The sequence below is a fragment of the Rhinolophus ferrumequinum genome, chromosome 21 (assembly GCF_004115265.2).
Source record: "Rhinolophus ferrumequinum isolate MPI-CBG mRhiFer1 chromosome 21, mRhiFer1_v1.p, whole genome shotgun sequence".
NCBI lineage: Eukaryota > Metazoa > Chordata > Mammalia > Chiroptera > Rhinolophidae > Rhinolophus > Rhinolophus ferrumequinum.
Window position 1 is genome coordinate 4048693 of NC_046304.1, and position 19099 is coordinate 4067791.

General features: G+C 38.9%; 1 protein-coding gene and 1 pseudogene across 4 annotated transcripts in view; one reads left to right on the plus strand and one right to left on the minus strand.

The window, feature by feature from the left end:
* Window positions 1-19099, plus strand: part of PIGL (phosphatidylinositol glycan anchor biosynthesis class L) — a 60788-nt gene that overhangs the window by 3510 nt on the left and 38179 nt on the right. For all 4 annotated transcript variants that reach the window (XR_004421340.1, XR_004421341.1, XM_033090689.1 and 1 more), the window contains exon 2: window positions 6791-6890. Coding sequence is in view for 2 of the 4 variants with exons in the window: in XM_033090689.1 (XP_032946580.1) it covers window positions 6791-6890 (100 nt within the window). In the remaining 2 variants the exon portion in view is untranslated. The remainder of the gene's footprint in view (window positions 1-6790; window positions 6891-19099) is intronic.
* On the minus strand, window positions 14989-17723 carry LOC117012767 (AP-2 complex subunit beta-like; annotated as a pseudogene).

A 19099-nucleotide genomic window follows, 5' to 3' on the forward strand; every position in this document is an offset into this window, starting at 1 on the left:
TAAAAATAGGACTAGGTATATAGGAAAGGGGGCAAATCATTCCAGGCAATAGTAAAAGTACCAGTAAGTCTTGGACCTGTATGAATATTTTCAGCAATCCTATGACAGGCATTATTAAATATATAAAACATTATACACATATAGAATTTGTTCCCGTTTTACAAATCTGGAAACTAATGAAAAAGTTAAAAGTACTTGACCAAATGTGGAGGATCCAGGACCCTCTGGGTCTTTCCTGTTCTAAACGATTACAGTATAAAAGCAATCAATCTGCCTCTCACAATGCCTTGTATGCTATGTCAGTTGAAATAACTTTTGATTTCCAGTGTATGTTCCAAGAAACACTAGTTCATCAAGCAACTATGTAAAAAAAAATAAACAATGCTTTCTCCTGACAAGTTTGGGGAAATCAGCCAGATGGGTTATCCCCCATTTAGAGGTTCACAATCCTTATTAGAATATCAACATCTTTCAGAAGTCTTGCTGTAAAAAAAATCATATTTAAATTTATTCAGTCCAACATTTCTTCCAATTTATGTAACCTATTAATATACACATGGGAGAAAGCTATAGTACATACTAGGGTGTTATTGAATATATTTGGTGGAGAATTAACCCAACCAGTTCTGTGCTTTAGAAAGCTCCTTCTGGTGGCAATATGGAGAATGGTTTGGAGGGAAAGATTGGAATCAGGAAAACCAATTTAGGTCATCCTTTCCCCTCTATCTAGACTGCCTGCCAGCTCTCGTATATCAGATTTTCACGTATTTCTGATCTATGTCCTATTCTTTTAGTCAGTTCAACATCCTTGTGCCAATATCATGCTATCTTAATTACTGTAGCTTTTACAGCAGTCTTTCCATCTGTGATTTTATGGTATGTCTCCTCATTTGTATTGGCCTTCTTTAATGTCTATCTTCTTTTATGTCTATTAATAGTTTTATGTCTATTAACAGTTTTATAATAAAGGTCTTACATATGTAGTCGTAAAATGGTTAGTAATTTTGTCCTTTAATCTGTTTCTCATATCTAGAGGTTCTTTTTGCAAATATTATTGTCTCGTTACTTTCTCATAGTTTGATATTCTCTTTCTTTAAATGTATTAAACATATCTGGTGTAATAATTCCAATTTCTGCAGTCTGTGTGTCTGATTCTGCTCTTGAGTAACTCATTTTGAATGACTTGTTGCTGTGTGCATGTTGTGATTTTTTTTAATTGTAAGTACATTTCTTGGAACCATATTTGTGATATTTTGATGATTTATGTTTGCTTCATCCAGGCAGCAAAGAGCACTACTTTAGATCACTCTACACTAAAATTTTAGATTGAGACTTTTCAATCCACAGAGGTAGTGTAAACTCAGTGTCCAAACGCAAGTGCGCTAGTTGTCTAATGCTGTGTAACAAATTATTTCGAAACTTAGTGACTTTCAAACAATAATACTTTATCTCTCATGGTTTCAGACAGCACAGTTGTCTTACTACTTCAGAGGGAGTATCCAAAGGCTGGGGACTAGACTCATCTGACTTAACTAGAAATATTGGCCAGAATATTCACATACAGTACACATATAGGTAAACCTACACACCTTAAGCTTTCTAACAACCTAGTGGCTGTGGCTGTGCATCTGGGCAAGTATCTTGAGAGAGAGCCAGTGCTAGGTGTAACCACATTGCCTTGGAAAGTAATCATGCAATATTACTTTCCTTTCATTCCGTTTGTCAAGGTGGTCACAAGTCACTTGGCAGTTTCAAGGAGAGAAATAGACTTCACCTCTTTATAGCGTACTGCAAGGTTCTAGAAGTGCATATGGGACTACAAATAGTGCTGTAAACTGTTTTTGGTCAATACAATGTGCCAGAAGGTCAATGTATACTTAACAGTTCTTGGGGGGGGGGTGACATTTTTCTTACTTTTCCTTCCACTAGAACCAAGTCTGAGAGAGATAGCCCCACCATCTCTGTTTAGGGTAGGAATTTTTCTAGTTCACCCACTGTAGGTATTGCCTTTTGAAGGTCTAGTCTTTCTTTGTGCAGAGGTCTCCTTATTTGTGCCCAAGCTTTATCTCCTAACCTGACTTTAGGCCATCAGGCATAGGCAGATACTCTCAAGGTGGCACCCTACTTGTCTGGATTTGTGCTTACGTATTGTTTAGGACCTCAGAGATTGCCCTTACTTTCCTGCTAATTCAGCCATACATTCTAAAGCATATTTGCCTTTTATTTCACATGATCAGATATTCTATGCTACGAGGGTTTCGCCAGACATCTGATTCACCGTATTTCCTAAAACAGAACTTATCAGGTTTTTTTAATGATTTTTAATCATGAATAATTCCTCAAAGTTTTTCCATATTGAGATATATTTAGATCCAGTGTAAAAAGTGTTAATCTCATCTATTTAACTCTTTTCTTTCTGACCCAATACATTTGAGTTTTCTAAAAAAAATAAGTATTGACTGTATCCTATTAGGAATCAAATAAATTAGCAGTATTTAAAAATATGAATTATGTTTCTTTAAGGGAGCTATATAAAATTTCAGAACATGACTCAAAGGTTACGTATCAGTGGGCCTATTTTGTAAATATATATATATATGTATAATATAACATATATATGTATATAACATATATTACATATAAGTACTTAGGTAATTTTCTCTAAGGTTTAGGTTGATAGGATTTCCATATGATCACACCGACCAAAGAATGTATAGGCATCCAATGACTAACTGAAAACAACACCTGTTCGTAAATTTGGTACTGATGGGTTAATTGATAGGTTAACTGTTTTTATAAGAATATATATTTCAAGTATATATTTACTTACCTTTTTTTTATAGTTAAGCTTAGAATTTATATGCCAGGTAATCTTATACACTACCCCTATTTTCCACCTAACATCTGTGTTTATAAAAATGTTTATGTACTGCTAAGTATTTATTTCTTAGTTAAAGAATGTTACAAGCTTTTCAGAGGTTTTATTTACTTAATGAGTTAGAGTTTTAAGTGCAAAAATAAAGGACTTGCTTAAACTTTGATAAACCATGAAAGAAATACTAATAAACTTTAGGGAAGAGATCATGTCACAGACCAAAGAGAAAATCCACAGTCACAAAAATTGCCTGTGAACAGAGAAAAGGAAAGATGCAAGTGAGAAAAAGAAAGAAAATGCAATAGGACTAATCTAATAAAAGTATAGGATGGGAATAATCAAAATGTAATGAATTTTGAAGAGCTTAGTATTGGAAATATTTGTTTTAACTGTTCATCGCAATGAGTTAGACACTGTTCTCAAGCAGTACATCCTTCTCACTTCATCTGATACAAAGATACCTGTCATATTCAGAAAAAGATGGCTTCCCATATGTTTGGCCTTGTTAATAACATTTTGCTTATCCATTCATCTGTTTATGGACACTTGGGTTATTTCCATTTTTTGGCTATTGTGAATAATGCTGCTACAAATACGAGTATACAAGCATTTGTTTGAGTCCATTCTCAATTCTCTTGGGTATATACCTTGGAGGAGAATTGCTGAGTTATGATAATCCTATGTTTAAATTTTTGAGGAATCGCCAAACTTTTCCACAGCAGCTGCACCATTTTATGTTTCCACCAGCAATGCACGAGAGTTCTAATTTCTCCACATTCTCACCTACACTTGTAATTTTTCGTTTGTTTATTTCAGGGTTTTTTTAACTATAGCCACTCTAGTGAGTATGAACTGATATCTCATTGTGGTTTTGCCTTACCTTCTGTAATGACAAATGATATTGAGCATCTTTTCATGTGCTTATTGGCCATCTGTCTTATCTTTGGAGAAATGTCTATTTGGGTAATTTTCCCCTTTTTTATTCTAGTTTCATTTTTAAATCATGATTACTCCAACTGGGTTCTTTGGACACATTCTAATGAAATAGGGTCCATCACTTGGTTTCAGCTTCCTTTCAGGAACCCAGGCCTTTAGGGTCTGGTAACACTGCCTCCTTTTTTCTCCAACCTAGCTTTAGTTACTTCTTCTTGTCGCTAATCTTTGGGTCACTTCAATGTTCCCTATTTGGCCCTCAAATCTTCCATCAGTTATGTATCACATTCTTTCCATTAGATTCTTAAACTGATGTAAATATTTCATTTGGTTTCTGTTTTCCTGGGTAGACCCTAACTGTTACAGAAGCTAAACTCCCTCATTTTAGAGTTAGGAAATGTTGATCTTTTTTTTTTTTCCAAATATACTTGGTCATGTTCAAGGGACAACCTTGCTGGTATTCCTGAAACCCAAGAACTTTAGGAATTTCTTCAGATTCATGAAGTGAATAGAAGGCCAGGTATTGAGACCGCAATGCCTGAATTCTCAGTCCACTTCTCATTGTATTAAATTAATACTTCCAAGGTAGGGAACAGGGTAACTAAAGGATTTCTTCTTTTTTTTGCTATATGTCGTTTTGTTTCTTTTGATTTTTAACTACATAAATCTTTTACCTATTTGGAATAAATAAATTAATTTAAAATCTTTAAAATAAAATGTCTACCTTTATACATGTAGTATATAAATGGGGTCTTTACAGAGTGACTTTAATTTGTATTAACTGTCATTATGCTTGCTAGTTGTTGCTGGGAAGTATTAGTTGTCATAAAACAAAAGACTTCACTAAGCGTACAATTATTTATAAGCTTATGCACACTGTGTATAAATAGACTATATAAATAAGTCTACATTAATCCTATTTATTTTGTTTTATAGAATAATGATCTCCAAACATTTTTTGGTCACATTTTCCTATTGGTAAAAACTTTTTGAGGATATATTCCCATTATATAATATGTACTGTATATTTATAACTATATTAAGTACATGGACACTGAACTAATGTGTACATTATAAAATATTAACAAAAGTTGACGTTTATAAAAGACAAAGTAAACAAATCGAGAGAAGTTCTAAAGCTTTTCCTCCACCCCAACGTGTTATCTTGTGCCTCCCAGGATGCAGCTACCTGCTTGGATGCTTTTTTAGAGTGTTTCAGTGAAAAGCTGCTAAAAAATCTCAGACATTTAATCTGTTGAAGTTCCTACATGTTCACCAAATTTAGTGAAAATATTTAAAGTGATCTCTGACTTAACTCCCTAACCCGTTTTAAATTCCTTAATTTAAACACAAAGCAATAAAACCAGCTCCATAAACAGATTAGCTTCAGTTCAAACCAGTTTCTCAGAACCATAATCAGGGTCTGATTTGCATGGCCTCTGAACTTAGGAATCATATATCACTGGTGTACATTAGACTCGTTATCCCCAAAGATCAAGTAACCTTGAGACAAAATGGGAGAGTGTATGCATATGGTTTTGAGTGTATGGATATGGTAAAATACTAATAACCAACACAAAATTGACTAGTTTCTATCGGACTTGAAAAAATATTAACTCGATCGTGATGAGGACAATACACAATTAAGCTGTTATCTAGAGTCTTTTTGGGGTTAGTCCCTTTGTTAGATACAGTGTAATGACTGTCTCCTATCTGGATTTAAACAGTTCAAAACTAGCACTAGAGTAACCCCTGCCTAAGTTGAAAGGTTTCGCATGGAGTTTTTCTCTGAGTTATCTGGAACAGCAAGCAGAGCTTCTCTATGTTCAGTACTTCAGGAGTGCCTGCAATGTGCTGGACACCAGGGTGATACAAAGTTGAATGAGACCGTGACTTTTAAGGTCAATGACATTTCGCAGTTAATAATTGATCATGGAGAAAAGTTCATACTTATGAGCAAAATACTTGAAATGATTACTTGCCACGGAAAGTAGGACAAGGCTTCCCAGAGGGAAAGCCATTTGATCTGTATGATGAAGATGAATTGTAATTCAGGAAGAACGGAAAAGAAGGAGGGGGAAGGTAAAGATAAAGAAGTCAAGGAAAGAGAAAATTAACACTGAGTACCGAACTAAGTGGATGTGTATTATCTCATGTAATCCTCAGGAAAGCCCATGAGATGGCCATTCCCACTTTACATGTGGAGAAAATGTGATTCAGGACTGTTAAGTAACCAGCACAAATTATACATACAATTATCTGCTGCAGAGTTTAAGTAAGTGCTGTATTAACTGGACAATTGTCCACACGTACAATTTAAATGGTACCAAAATTTCATTGTATGTTATGCATAAGGGTACAGAGGAGTTGTACTTAGCAGAACTATTCTTAGGAAGTATAGTATATGTGTTGGGAAAATAAAGAAAACGTAAGCTCTTTGGGGTGCTGATATGGTCAAGGTCCCCTAAGGGCATGTTGGGATAGCTGCTTGCTAAACTCCTCAGCGGAGAATATTTACTAAATGTTATCTCCATATTTTCCTGGAAGACTCAGGAGACTCTTCTTTAAGTAAATGCTTAACAGATATTCGAGGACTCAATTTAAAGGGTCTCAAACTAATGATGCACTTGGGTACCCAACTTGTTCTGAGCTGTTATAGAAGTGTTAATCCTAAAACTGCTTGACTCCAAAGCCAGTGCTCTCGGCAGTGCACAGTGCTGCCTGTAGCACGCAGCTAAGATGCAGTCAGACAAACTGACAGAGAAATAGACACAGAGATGGGGAAGAAGGAAATGGTGATTCTGGATTGTGCTGCTGGTACTCTTTTGACTGCAACCTTAGCGTTGTAGTTTCTTCAGCTTTTTCTCCTAACCACAAAATTTTCAGGTAGCTTAAATCCTTTAGGGAACAAGATGAGGTAAGAATGAGTGAATCATTGGATCCCCACTGTTAAATCTTCCAATGTATATTTGTCATCCTCAGGAAATTACTACAATCAAGGGGAGATTCGTAAGAAAGAACTTCTGCAGAGCTGTGATGTCTTGGGAGTTCCACCCTCCAGTGTAATGATTATTGACAACAGGTAATTCATCTGTATTAATGATTTCATTGAGAACACATCTAGTATTTTATCATTAACCGTGTTGGCTGCTGGTTATGAAAGGTATTCTTTATCATGTTGAACACTGTTGTTGGGAATTGATGTTCATTGTGTTAGATTTGAGGTGGGGCGGAGCTCCTATTCATTTCAGTGCCATACAAAGAGATAAGGTAAAGTTTCAATTTATTCTGTTTTACTTGGCTCAGGGTAAACTATTGGGATCATCGTGGGGGAATTTCTTCTCTACCGATGCCAGTGGATTTTGTAATGCTTTAAAAAGTACAAATCTAGAGCCAGACTGCCTAGACTGAATCCCCAATTTATACATGTTATTAACTCTGTCACCTAGGCACACAAATATCTGTTTCTAAACTTCCTCCTGTGTATCCCATTGAAGATACATGGTTTTGAGTCAATTTGTGAAGTAAATCACTTGCTCATTTGTTTTCAAAGATGACATACTTCCCTTTTACTCTGTGGGTATATGTTGTGATTTGTTTTCTCACTATTTCAATAACATTAATGAGCCTCTCAGCTCAGGCACCCCATTTGCACACAGACTTTTGCCTGCACAGTGTCTGTTTTGGCCCAGCAATGCAAGATGTTTTCTTCAGGGCCAGATCTGAGTTGTGAGAACTGTAGTCAAACCAAAGATCTCAGCTCGGTTATCAAGATCTTTACTCTTATCACGTCTTAATTTATTACATTTTTTATATATCCTGCAGCTTCAGCAACATCCCCTACTTGTGAAATGCTACTGTAGAGAGGTAGTAAACTGCTAAAAATAAATATTTCAAGAAGCTAGTTTGAAGATACAAAGAAATCGTGAATGTTAGTCTGCTCAAGCTACCATAGCAAAATGCCATAACCTGGCGGGCTTAAACAACAGAAATTTATTTTCTCACAGTTCTGAAAGCTGGAAGCCCCAGGTCAAGATCCAGCAAGGTCGATTCCTAGAGAGAATTTGCTTCTTGGCTTGCAGATGGCCATGTTCTCACTGTATACCCACATGGAGGGGAGAGAGAAAGAGAAATTTCTCTCTTCTCTTCTTACAGAGCCACCAGTCCTAAGGATTAGTGTCCCACCATCATGACCTCACTTAACCTTAGTTACTCCCTAAAAGGCCCTATCTCCAAATACAGTCACAGTGGAGGTTAGGGCTTCAACACGTGGATTTGGGGAGGATGCAGTTCAGTCCCTAACAACATGCAACCTTGAGTCTTTCAGCCCCTTACTTCGTTACCCAGAAAAAGCAGAGCTTTGAAATATTATTTTTGGTTATTTAGATGAGTCAAAGAGAAGAATGAAGGGTAGGAAGAGAAAGGAAAGTTTTATGGAGGGCCTACACTCATAATAATAACAGTAAATATGTATTAAACCATTATTGTCAGTACCCAAAACCATACTAAATGCATGATCTTACTTAATCCTTAAAACAATCCAATGACTTTTCCCTTGTTATAGATAAAAAACTGAGGCATCGTTAGAGGTTGAGTAATTTGCCCAGTGTCACCCAGCATAAGTAGTAGAGCTGGCATTTGAATTGAGGCAATCTGGCTCTGGCCTATGCCTCAACCACTATATTTTATGCCTACTCCATGCTGATATAATTTCACAGGTTTTATTATCCTTTTTTGTTTGTTTGTTTCGTACAAAAAATCTGAAGTTCAGAGAGATTAAGAGAATCTCTCTGAGGTCACACGTTTAATAAATGGCAGTGCTAGGATTCAAAAACAGAAATGAAAATGAAATTGATTCCTGGCTTTCTTGCAGGAAAGTAGGTCACCACTTTGTTATTGTGTCTGAAAGGCCCATGTGTAGAGTAGGACTACATGTAGTTGACTTTGTGTGTGGTCAGTTTTTTTCTTCCATTGTTCTAAACGTCACTGCTGGATTTCAGGGAAACATTTAGCTAGAGAAGCTCACCCACATAAACTCTTTATCTAATCACTTAAAGAGGGGAAAAACTCAGTTCTCAAGAAAAGAAGGCATAATTCAGTCATTAGACAAATAAATGGATGCTTTTAGTAACTCTACCCAGATCCTTAATATCTGTGGGTTCTGTTAATGTAATGAGTCATATGATATTAAAATGCATGTTGTTAACAGATATATGTTAAATGCCTGGAATGGGCAGGGCACTGCTACATGTTGAAGTTCAAGGTACAGGAGCTGAGTAATACGTACTGGCATGACGGTCATCGCTGCTGCGTTGTGGAAAGCGGTTTCATTGTGCATATGCTCAAGTTCAGGCCTGAAGAGAGATTAGAGACCCTCTCTGGGATGCTGGGGAACTGTATGTGATGGGAAAATGCAACCTATGGATTTAGTATTCATTTGGTGCTTTTGTACTGCTTAATATATTAGGAAGAACCCATAGAATTATTTATATTTCAAAACAAAGCAAAAAGTACCCATTTCTGTATGCATAGATAATTTCTAAAAGAATATATACCAGACTCGTTAATAGTATCTATTACTTAATTGTGGCTGGGAAGAAGGACACTTGCACTTTATAATTTCACAGAATTCTGTGCAGTTTGATTTTTTTTTCAGGAAGTCTTTATTACTTAAAAAAAAGAAAAAAAATATATATATATATATCTCAAAAGACTGCCCCACATATCTAATAAAACATCCTTCTCTTCTTGGCTTCTATTCATACAAGTGAATGCTAAATTAGAAATCAATCTCTGCACATTTTGATAATATTTGATTTGATAAATTCAAAACATAGAATAGAATTCCTTGAAAACATAATAACACTTGTAAGCCTTTTTATAAACACTGTGGTCTTCTATGGGCCTCATTCCAGGGAATGAGTAGGAAGAGGGTCACATACATTGCTCCAAAGTGCTCTAACTGGAAATGGTGGAGATTCAAGATAGGCCTGATTATGATGGAATAAAACAAAGCAGATCCCCCTTATTATAACCCATGATCATTAAAGTGCTTTGGGGCCCAATGACCTATTGGTTAGCAAAACTTGAAGGGTGTCAAAGCTGTTCATGGTCTGATCCCATCTCCCTGCTCAGCCTCATCATCCAGCACCAGCTTATACCCATATCACATCTATTCCCGTAACAGAAATAGTTTGGACTGCCCAGTCTGTGTCTTCTCTGCGTCTCCGGTCTCATATTTAAGTTGGGCCTCACACCTGCCATGCTTTCTTATGCATGCACACCTTTACATGTGCTGGTCCCTCCCTCTAGCTTGTTTCCTCACTTTCTAACACCCCTTACCTTGTCCCTCTAGCAAACACCTATTCGTCCTCAAACTCAGTTCAAGGATCACCTTAGATCCTGTGGCACCATCCCTGATTTGCCCAGATTTTCTTGGGCACTTTTGTTACGTTCTCATTGTGCCATTAAATCCTAGCATACAAGGTGTGGACAATTAAGTTCGCAAACTCATCCTTGAAAAAGTGCAACATACCTCATTGCTGAATATCACTAAGGTCACCTTCCAAGTACTCCCCTTAGGAAGCTATGCTCCGATGCCAGTGCCTAGTCCTCCCTTCAAAGCAATTTTGGAACTCTTTTTCTGGAATGGCCATCAAAGCTGTCATCGTATTACCCTTGATGTCCTGAATGTCATCAAAATGTCTTCCTTTCAATATTTCCTGTGTCTTCAGGTAAAGAGAGAAGTCATTGGGGGCCAGATCAGGTGAGCAGGGAGGGTGTTCCAATACAGTTATATGTTTACTGGCAAAAAACTCCCTCACAGACAGTGCCGTGTGAGCTGGTGCATTGTCATGATGCAAGAGCCATGAATTGTTGGTGAAAAGTTCAGGTCATCTAACTTTTTCACGCAGCCTTTTCACCACTTTCAAATAGTAAACTTTGTTAACTGTTTGTCCAGTTAGTACAAATTCATAATGAATAATTCCTCTGATATCAAAAAAGGGTAGCAACATCATTGCAACTAGTTTGCAAACTTAATTGTCACACCTCCTACACACTAATTTTTTCACCCTGTGTGGTAAACCCCTGTGTATCTTTTTATTCCTGTATCCCCAACTTCTGTCAGAACTCTTGATACATAGTAGTTGTTCGATACATATTTGTTGAATAAATGAATGACTCCACTATACTACTATAAGCTGTCTTCCTCAGGCTAGCACGTAAATGTGTGATCTCAAAGAACTTGAATGGATGCCTCCACATCGCAACCTCCTTTCCTAACTTTTTCTTCATTAACCCAGAAATAGTGCTTAGCAAACCAATTCCCAAGACTTAAGTGAAATTGTTTTCACATTCTTCAATTCAATAAAACAGTCTGGATTCTGGCTTGCAGTTATTTAACCGTCTGGAAAATTGTAAATGAATACTTTGGTTTGGAAGGATTTTTTTTTTTTAATGAGAAATTTTTTGGTTTTTTTAACTTTTTTTTAAGTGTGTTTTTCCAGGACCCATCAGCTCCAAGTCAAGTAGTTGTTTCAATCTAGTTGTGGAGGGCACAGCTCACAGTGGCCCATGCGGGGATCGAACCGGCAACCTTGTTGTTAAGAGCACCACTGCTCTAACCAACTGAGCTAACCGGCCACCCTGGAAGGATTTTTCTACATCTCTTTATTTTGCCATTCTATATATTTGGCTCCATTGTCCTAGGTTTCAACAAAATAAAAATCTCATTTTCCCAGTGCTTGCCTTAATATCAGTTTGTCATTATCAAGCCCAAGACTTTTACAGACTAATTTTCACTGAACAAGGAAATAGAATCCAATACCTACTAGGAAACATAAATGAGCCTGGCTTGTTAGCAGTTCCTGGAAGTCTTTGTGTTTTCCAGTAAATCCATGCAAATCATACAGTGAAAGAGAAGCCACAAAGCAAAGTCTGGGACTGTTGGGGTCATGTTGGTAATTAAACCCCTTCTCCTTTTGAGACCCACTGAGAGCCTTCCCCCTACAGAAACCAAAAAAGACTGAATTCTGGCTGCCAAAGTGGATCTGACCAAGTGTCCTCTCACTGTAAGAGATGAAAATAAAGCCTCCTGCAATCCTTTTCTCCAAATACACAAAGAAGTGACTGGGCCGAGGCTCAAGGGCACAGTTCCAGTCCCAGTTGGCAAGAACAAGGCAGGGCTCCCGTCCTCCCACAAGGCGCAAAGGACAAGAATGTTTCCTAGAAAAGAAACCAGGGAGGGAGACTGAAGTGAACCTAGCTGATACGGAGCTATTATGTGAAAACTGAAAGCTGCTTCAGTGCTACTTCAAAGGCAAATTATTCTGGGAACTGAAGGCAGGCTGAGCCTTTCAGTAACAAGACTGGGCAAATCAGTGCAAAAGAAGCCAAGAGGGACAGGGAGGGGTGCTCTTCACAAAGCATGCATTTGTGGCTAATACTACTCCTTGCAGAAGGTTACAAATACCACCAAAAATAGAATTCAAGGTGACTATGTATTATGATATTCATTACAGCACTATTTATAATTGCAAAAAGTTGGTAGCAAATGAAATGTAGCAGTAGACAATTAATTATGTAGCCATGGTCCAGAACATTGAACCACAATTCATGGTTTTCTTTGCATATTTAATAACCCAGGAAGATGTTCCCAATATAATACTGGGTTTTAAAAAGGAGTATATACTTTCTTCTTTACACTATTCTGTATTTTCCATAGTTTTGAGAATGAGCATTCATTAGTTGCAAAACAAAAGTTTTATTAGCTTTATTTAAAAATACATCATTTTTCAGCATTTAAAAAAAATTTTAAGACTTTTTTTTAGCAGTTTTAGGCTCACAGCAAAATTGAGAGGAAGATACAAAGATTTCCCCTATACCCTCTGCCCCCACACAAACATGGCCTCCCCCATTACCCACGTCACCCAGCAGAGTGGGACGTTTGTTGCAGTTGATGAAACTTCATCATAACACCCAAAGTCCATAGTTTACATTAAGGTTCACTCTTGGTGGTGTACATTCTATGGGTTTGGGTAATGTACAATGACATGAATCCATCATTATGGTATCATACAGAGTAGTTTCACTGTCCTGAAAATCCTCTGTGCTCTGCCTATTCATCCTTCTCCCCCAACCCCTGACAGCCACTGATCTTTTTATTATCTCCATAGTTTTGCCATTTTCTGAATATCATATAGTTGGAATAATACAGTATTAGCCTTTTCAGGTTGGCTTCTTTCACTTAGTAATATGCATTTAAGATTCCTCCATGTCTCTTCATGACTTGATACCTCATTTCTTTTTAGCGCTGAATAATGTACCACAGTTCGTTTATCTATTCACCTACATCTTGGTTGCTCCCAAGTTTTGGACAATTACGAATAAAGCTGCCATAAGCATCTGTGGGCAGGTTCTTGTGTGATTATAAGTTTTCAACTATATATACTTTTTAAATGAAAAGACATTGAACAAAGGAACAAGATGGTCAGATGTGTACATAATGTATTTTTTTTTAAAGATTTTATTGGGGAAGGGGAATAGGACTTTATTGGGGAACAATGTGTACTTCCAGGACTTTTTTCCAAGTCAAGTTGTTGTCCTTTCGATCTTGGTTGTGGAGGTTGCCATTCAGCTTCAAGTTGTCCTTTCAGTCCTAGTTGTGAAGGGCGCAGCTCAGCTCCAGGTCCAGTTGCCGTTTTCTAGTTGCAGGGGGCGCAGCCCACCATCCCTTGCAGGAGTCCAACCAGCAACCTTGTGGTTGAGAGGATGCTCTCCAACCAACTGAGCCTCCGGGAGCTCAGCGGCAGCTCAGCTCAAGGTACCGTGTTCAATCTTAGTTGCAGGGGGCGCTGCTCACCATCCCTTGCGGGACTCGAGGAATCGAACTGACAACCTTGTGGTTGAGAGCCCACTGGCCCATGTGGGAATCGAACCGGCGGCAGCCTTCGGAGTTAGGAGCATAGAGATCTAACCACCTGAGCCACTGGGCCGTCCCCCTAATATATTTTTAATAATACATACTTGTAAAAAATAAAAAGTAAAAATCATCCAGATGCTCTCACTTGGAAATAACCATTGTCATTACTCAGTTCTAGCCTTCTTTCTATATATATCTGCAGGCAGAAAGACAGATGAATGCATAATTATAATTTTAGAAAAATAGAAATTCTATAGTTTCTGTGGTTTTAATAAACAAATGAAATTGAATGTTACTTGAAACTAAAGAAATTTAACTTGAGATAAACTTCAGATAAGTGTTTCCATCTAATCCAGTTACAATGGATTAATTCCAAAAATAGCTGTCCAAAATTAAGAAAAGTGTAAAATGTTTGGAGATTGCAGTTAGTGAGGTTTTATTGTTGTTGTTTCTGTTTTGGGTGGTGGTGGTGTTTTAACCCATGTTTCAAATTAGCTACTTCTACTAACTGCCTTGAGAAAGTAAATGTACTTAGACTTTTTCCCAGAAACCCTCCTCCCAAATACCCATTATATTATTACTTTTACTTTGTCAAGGTTTTTGACACAGTCTTTTCAAAAACCATAGTTACCATACGTGTTTAATCTTAATCCTGTGTTTAATTAACCACAGTCCAGTCAGTCTGTTTTGCCATGTTTTATCCAATCCTCAGTTCATTTTTTTATTCACTCCTGACGTGACAGGAATTCATCAACTGATATGTTTTTGAAGAGCAGTATATTTTGTATTTTTGTATGTTTAATAATATCTATTTGTTGTCTTTATACTTAAAGTACATCTTGGGTGATTACAAAATTATCAGGTTATACTTCCTTTTCCTCTGTAGACATTGCTTCACTGTCTTCTGGTAATAAGTGCTGTTGTGGAGACATCTGACATTTGTTTCCCTTGTATAAAGTTGTTTCTCAACTACACTCAAAAAGCCAGCCAATATGGAGAAGCCCAGAAGTAATGACAGATAGCAACAGCAGGTGGCACGAGGTGGGAAGTGATTGAAGAAATGGTTACAAACATTCACAGATAGCTAAAACTATCCAACAGGTTGTGCCCTAATGTTAGCGCACATTAGACTAGTCACTACCTTGATGGGTGACCTCAGTGTATTTGGGTTCATATTTTACACAGCAATACAATTTCTTGCAGTTAAGAGTTCTTGGCTTGCACCAATCACAGGGTGGCCAGAGGGCACCGGACCAGTCTATTTGTTTTTCAAAATGCTGTCATAGACCTGATAGATGTACTGAGAGAGTTCAGGAGCTCTACACTTCAGCAACAGCATATAGTTGGGGTTTCCTGCCTGGATACGTAGCTCAGCCAAGATCCAAATGCCATTAGGGAGCTTCAGGGACTGTTACAGCGTGTCCTGCCCTTCCACATTCCTCTTGGCAATATTACAAATGTTTTTGTTTTGCAACTTGCTGGAAACTGTGTCAGCATTTAAATGACATTTCTTAATCTGAAACTGAAGTTCATTTTCATTGGGAATATCCTTCCATGTTGCAAGCAAGACCTGGCGCTCCATTTTACCATCTTCTACTTAAGTACATTGAGTAGGATGAGGCAGCTGAAGTAGGAGACATCAGTATTGTTTTTCACAGCCACCTGCATGTTATTCAGAGGTTCCATCTTCACGACTGGGCCTAAGGTGTTGAGAGGCGGGGACACATCGATGCTCTGGTTGGGCACCAGAGGTGTGTGGACGGCCACAGGAGGGCTGGGGATGACACAAAAGCTATTGTTAAACTGTATTACAAAGTCTGTCATGTGCTGCAGAGCTTTGTTGGTGAAGTTCATTTCCATATAGATGGCGATGAGTAAATGTTCCAGAAACCTCCAAGCCTTTAGCCTTTACTGCAGGCAGCCAGACAGCCTTAGGAGTCACATGTCCACCAGGTGCCATGCCTATCCCTGTGGAGAGTTCAGATAGGTCATTCAGACCACTGCTGGCCACAGCAGGAGTAGGTGAAGGAGCACAGGTCACAGGCACTGACGATGGGATGAACTGTCCCACCAGACTATCTAGTCCTCCTACCAAGAGACCCACTGCTTCCACCTGCATAGAGGATGCTTGTGGCACGTTGACTGGGGGACCAAGGTCAAGGTTTAAAAGGTCCTCCAGAAGGTCACCTTGAGAGGGGATAACCTGAGGGTGTTCCAGGTTGGTAGCAGTGGTGGTGCCAACAGGGCTGTCACCCACATCAGTGCTCCCATGATGTATTGGCTCCCACGACTTCCACAAAAGCATTGGGAGGCTTGTGGTACAGAGAGGCCAAATAGTTGATTCAGTAAGATCTGGCTCCTCAGAGATGAGTGGCTTCTCAGACAAGACTACTTCTTTGGCTGTGACGGTGCATTGAGAGAAGGCACCAATAAATATAGCCCCGATCTCGAAGGTCAGGATTATCAGAATCCTGTGTCACCAAACTCAAGACCTGCTCTCCTAGTTCCTATGTTTCTGATGGTTTCTTGAGAAACAGCTTCTCTATGGCAGTAAGCTGAACGAGCAGCTGCTGGGTGCTTTCATCATGCAGACCCTCCAGGAAGCTCATTAGTCACTCATCTGCATCATCAATCCTTTCAGCATGTTCTCCTACAATCCACATTAGAGCCACTGGAGTGTCTGGCTCATCCAACGAGTCTAGTTCTCACACAGAGTGGCAGTGATACTTTGATAGTTGTTGGGATCCCTGCGGAAGATGTGTCTGATGACGACCGTCGCCTCTTGGACCACGTAATTTACTTTGGTCTGGAGGGGATCCAGCAATGCGCTTACACAGCGTCCTGCAGATTGCCCCACCTGATGGTACAGTAGCGGTCCAATGGCCCCACACTGCTTGACCAACAAAGCCAGCATCCACCTCTGTGGCATATGCCTTCTGTTCTGCCAGAACCTGAGCAGTAGTGGCACGGGATTCCAGACGAATCATGATGTCCAACTTCTCCAGCTTAACATAGATGGGATCTTTGTACTTTGCAAAGATGACTTCAATTTCCTGCTCCAAGATTTCAGGGCTTTTCTGGACAGTTAGGTTGATATCCCTCAGGGCACCTCTGGCTCCCCAGACAGTGAAGTGACAAGTGGAGGAGCCAGCTTCTTCAGCAGCATATTGTAGTAGTCAGAGTCCTTGGGTAACAACTCTAGATATTTCATGCGGACTTTTACTGCTGAGAGCACCAGTGCTGAGCTGGCATGGGACAGCCTGGGAGTCACCCACTCACAGATGCTCTGAGCCACCAGTCATCCTTTGGGTTGTAATTAGGTAAGCAGTCTGGGATGAAAATATGGCCCGATTCAGGGCACTCATTCAGGGCTGTCAGCAGCTTATTGATGTTCTGTGGGTTCAGATCAAGTAAGTTGCTGTTTGGGTGAGATTCACTGATTTCAGATAATGCTGCTACAGCATTAGCCACCACGGTTGGATTTGAATCTGCTCTGAGATCCCATAGAGAATCCAGAAATCTCTGATCTTCCACTATTTGGGCATTGATGTCATGGAGGTTTGCCACGCAGACTGCTGCTGTTTGTCGAATATAGGGATCTTCATCCTTCAAGCACTGGCGGAGGGGCTCCCAGAGATATTCGGTAATCTTGTCCACCAATATGCACCCATGCTTCTGACTGCCAAGGCCCGAATCAGAGGATTGGGATCATCACAGCCCTTCTCAAGGCTGTTGACAGCCATGATGGACGTGCCTGTCTGACTCTTGGTGTAGTTCATCAAGGAGAGCTGCACGAGCTTCTTTAGTTCCAGGTTGTCAGTCTGCATTCACTACATCTGAAAAGAGAGAGCTAACATCCTTCCCCACTGTCATAGCAACAATTACTTCCTTCATAGCTTCCTTCCTCTTTTCTTTCTTTTCATTGCTGAATTCAGCCTTTAATTCAAAAATTTCTCCTTTTCTATTGGTTGTGAAGTACTTGGAGTCAGTCATGGTGGTGGATCTTTCATGTGCACTGGAGGCAAGGGCAGGGGTGGGGCAGCAGACAGAGAGCACGGCCGGAGTGGTGTTGTAATGGTTTCCTGCATGTCACTGATTCCATTTTTATCTTTCTGTCCCATTTGCTTTGTCCTTTTCTTCAGAAACACTAATTATGTGTATGTTGGATCTTCTTTGTCTTCCATAACTATTATTTTTTCTATGACCTATATATCTCTGTTCTCTTCTATTTTTAGATCTCTTTGACGGTTCCATCATGTCTCTCACTTTATTTTGAGTAGTTTATGTTTTTTCCTTGCCTATTTGTCAAGCTATGCTAACTTTCATTTCTGATATGTAAAAACCTCTTCTTGAAACCCTTAAATCTCTCCTTTAAGACCTCTTTTTTTTTTTTTTTTTTTTAAGATATCGGGTTGCTGGTAATTCTTTGATACCCTGCAAGATATTTCGGAATTATAATGGGTTTTTCATCGCTTTTTGCTTATATTCTTTTCCCCTAACTTCTTTTTTTTTTCTCTTGTTTTTGAAGTTGTCATGCATAGGGGATGTCCCCTGTTGGTTCTTTTTGGGTTGTTTCACATGTTCAAGTAGGGCCAGCTACCTACTGAAGACTGGTTTTGGAGGGGCACAGGAGGGTACAGGATTTGAGCTGGGGCCATCTGAAGCCTCTGCTGAATCTTATTATCTTCAACAGTAACTCATCAAACTTCCTCCTTCCTTTACTGTGGAGGCACCTTTATTTTTGATACAGTCCCTTGTTCACCTCTTGGTACTCTTCTGGGGCAAGAAGGCTTGAGGTGAGCACCAGAAGTAGCTTATCAACATGATTTTTCTTCAAAGTATGTTTCTCCATGACCATTATTGTCTCTGGTTCTCATGGTGCTAATCAAAGATCACTGGATACCTCTGAAGATGGTGAAGCATGATTTTGAGGGATTTTCATATCATATTTGGCAGCATATGCTGGCCAGTTGCATGCCCCCTCTTTCTGGGGCAGATTTCAAATTATTAGGTAGGTATGTTTCATGTTTTGTGATTTTCTGATAATGGTGGTTTTCTTGCTTCATCAAAGTTAATGTTATACATGGTACCGCGTGGATGAACCTAGAATGTTTATTCTGCTAAGTGAAAGAAACCAGACACAAAAAGTCACATATGTTGATTCCATTTATCTGAAATGTTCAGACTCTTCCATAGAGACGGAAAGTGGATTAGTGGTTGCCAAGGGCTGGGATGATTGGGAAATTGGGCGTGATTCATAATGGGGTTTATTTTTGAGGTGATTAAAATGTTCTAAAATTGATGATAGTTGCACAGCTCTATGAATGTACTAAAAAAACAAACATTGAATTGTACAGTTTAAATGAATG